The sequence below is a fragment of the Anopheles aquasalis genome, chromosome 3, assembly GCF_943734665.1.
Source record: "Anopheles aquasalis chromosome 3, idAnoAquaMG_Q_19, whole genome shotgun sequence".
Lineage (NCBI taxonomy): Eukaryota > Metazoa > Arthropoda > Insecta > Diptera > Culicidae > Anopheles > Anopheles aquasalis.
This window is the reverse complement of record NC_064878.1, coordinates 56113549-56116113: the sequence shown is the minus strand read 5'-3', so window position 1 is coordinate 56116113 and position 2565 is coordinate 56113549. Positions and strand designations below refer to the sequence as shown.

General features: G+C 51.5%; 1 protein-coding gene across 2 annotated transcripts in view; it reads left to right on the top strand.

The window, feature by feature from the left end:
- Positions 1-200: 200 nt before the first annotated feature.
- Positions 201-2565, top strand: part of LOC126574641 (uncharacterized) — a 13385-nt gene continuing 11020 nt past the window's right edge. For both annotated transcript variants that reach the window (XM_050234960.1, XM_050234959.1), the window contains exon 1: positions 201-342. In XM_050234960.1, the coding sequence (XP_050090917.1) occupies positions 322-342 (21 nt within the window). In that variant the 5' untranslated portion in view covers positions 201-321. The remainder of the gene's footprint in view (positions 343-2565) is intronic.

Sequence of the window (2565 nt, the reverse complement as noted above, 5' to 3'; positions counted from 1 at the left end):
GACCAACTGGGCAGTTAATTAACGGCCAATTCGAAGCGCCTAAGGCGCACAGTGTCATTCACACCGCTCCGTGAAGCTGTAGCCGATTGATTGAATCAAAGTTGAGGCCCCCAACGAAAAGTTTGTGTATCTCTGCGTATGTTTACCGGTTTTTTTTTCGTTGAATTGAAGTTTGAATATTTATAACAATTAGTGATAAATGGTTGTAGAAGGTGGATGCGTAAATAGCATTGTGGAAAATAAGAAAATAAGAAAAGTGTTGGAAAATTGTGCAGCAACTAGTGAGTGAGGTGCCAGGTGGCCTATACCGAAGAAAAATCGATGAAACTATTGTTTTGTGAAGTAAGTTGCAAGTTTTCTGGCATATTCCATGAATGCAACCCCAACTAACACCAGCAAGGTGTCTAGCAGCATAAGGAAAAGCACGGCGCGCTTCCGAATCGGTCTACGCAATGACAGTGGCATTGGCATAGCGCACTGTTCGATGATCCGCCGCAGCACGACACCACCACCACCATCTCCTGAGCCATAAATTAACTCTGCTAACCTTCACTTTTCACCGCACGTTTCGGGCGTGTAAATAGTGTTCCGCCATCGCTCATCTGTCATCTCCGGGGGATCCGCGGCGCTGCGCTCTTGAAAACGGTCATTCCGCTCATCCGCTACCGGTGGACCTGTGGGCCCTTGGATCGTACCTGGCACGTAGCCGAATCCGATCGTCGAGCGTGCGATCGAGTACAAGCTTGGCACCAGCATACTATGCAAGATGGCGGAACCGGGCCACATCACGCACACGCAGACGCGACGCGAACGCATCTGCATTTCCTTTTGCTGATGCCGAGCATGCTCCGGGATCAGTGGCCGGTTTTGGGTGTGTGGTAGGCGAGGGGTGGAAAGGAGGGATGGTTTTGAAGGTTTTTCCTGTTTGGCAGAGTGCCTTTTTCGGGTGGATTCAGTATGCGCTGTTCGATCACCGACCCAGTCCTCGCGTCCTACCTCAATGGCCCAAACCGCAAAAGTGCGATGACATACGACACATGAAAGAGAGGAAGCAAGGGGGGGGGGGGGTGGAGGAATCCTCAGGCCCTTCCTCAGGGTGAGAGGCAATTGCCCTGCAATTGGCCCCGGTTTTCACGGGGTGGTGGTGGTCGCCACCCGGTGACTGCTATAAATAACGGCGATGAAAGTTTATGAAAAATCTCAAATTGTTGGCCACCGCATCCGTCCGCCAGGGGGTGGTAGGGGTGTGATTGCTTTTGGGGGCGCCTTTGGCAACCTCAGCCAGTGTTCAGTCTCAGGCGGGTCTACTCTTTTGTTTTTGTGTTGGTATTAATAAATGAATGAAAGCGATGCAAAGAGACGGTAGTGTAGCGGGGAAAGGGAGTATGAGGAAAAAAGGGGAATGGAGGGAGTGTCTGCTAGTTGGGACTATTTTTGGGAGGTGAGCGTGAAAAGGAAAAGCAAACATCCGATGCACCATACGTGGTATTGGCAACTACTGTTGCTACTGCTGTTGCTGCTGCTGTGCGTGATACTAACGATTGGGAACGAGAATCCTTTTTCCCTTTTGAAACCAGAATTCGTTCCTCTGACCAGAATTCGTTATAAAATCGACAGAATGCTTAAACAAGCCGAAAAGTGCATCATAATTTCACTCGAAATCCTATTAGTATCCTGTCTGCGGTAGGAAAATAGAGAGAGATGGGTAGCTAAACAGCAAGAGACAAAAAATAACACTCTGTACAGTACGATGGAGCACATATCACGTCCTGGAATCGCTCTCGCTCGCTCTCTTGCTTGCTAGTAACACCAGTATCCAAGGATGCTGTGATGCTGCGTTCTGTCACACTCATTCACTCCGTCCGAAAGAGAGGACCCGCTTTCCGGTGCCATTTGCTTCGCTTACTCGCTCTCGCTCCTTCCAAAGCCTACTACGTGTCGACAGCGAGCAAGAGCAGCGCGAACCCGAGAAAAAGGACGAAAGGATGCGTGCGTTCGCGTCGGATCCCGGACCTACATCAATCGTCGTACTTGCTCGCACTCGTTTGCTCGTTGCCACCGAGAAAGAATGGAAGCCGAACAGGACGATAAGATATGGTCGTCCCGGTCGGACGTCTCTTCGAAACTGGGTCAGTAGTGGAAGCAGTGCATTCCGGTCTGGCTCCATGGGAGTAGAAGGGAAAGGGGGAGGTTACCGGTGTGGTAGCATCATCGAGCATCATCGGTTCCATCGGCATCGGCACCGTGAACGGCAAGGCCGAAAATGAGAGCAAGATGGCGTCCACCCACACTTCCACCCCATTCCACCTCACACCCCCATACATTGAGGGTGGATGTGGGTGGATGCAGCGAAGCCGGATCCACTTCCTGCCGGAGATGAACACGGATCGGATCGATACGCGGGAGAGAGAGAACCACTCGCAGTGGATGCAGTTTAAAGCCAGCACCAGGCCACCGCGCTGGTCTTCTCGTTGGATGCATTTCCTCCATCGTGTGCGCGTGTATGTGTGCACACGTGCGTAAAAGTGTGTGAAGGCTGAGTGCTGCCTGTGCTCCGTGGTCCTC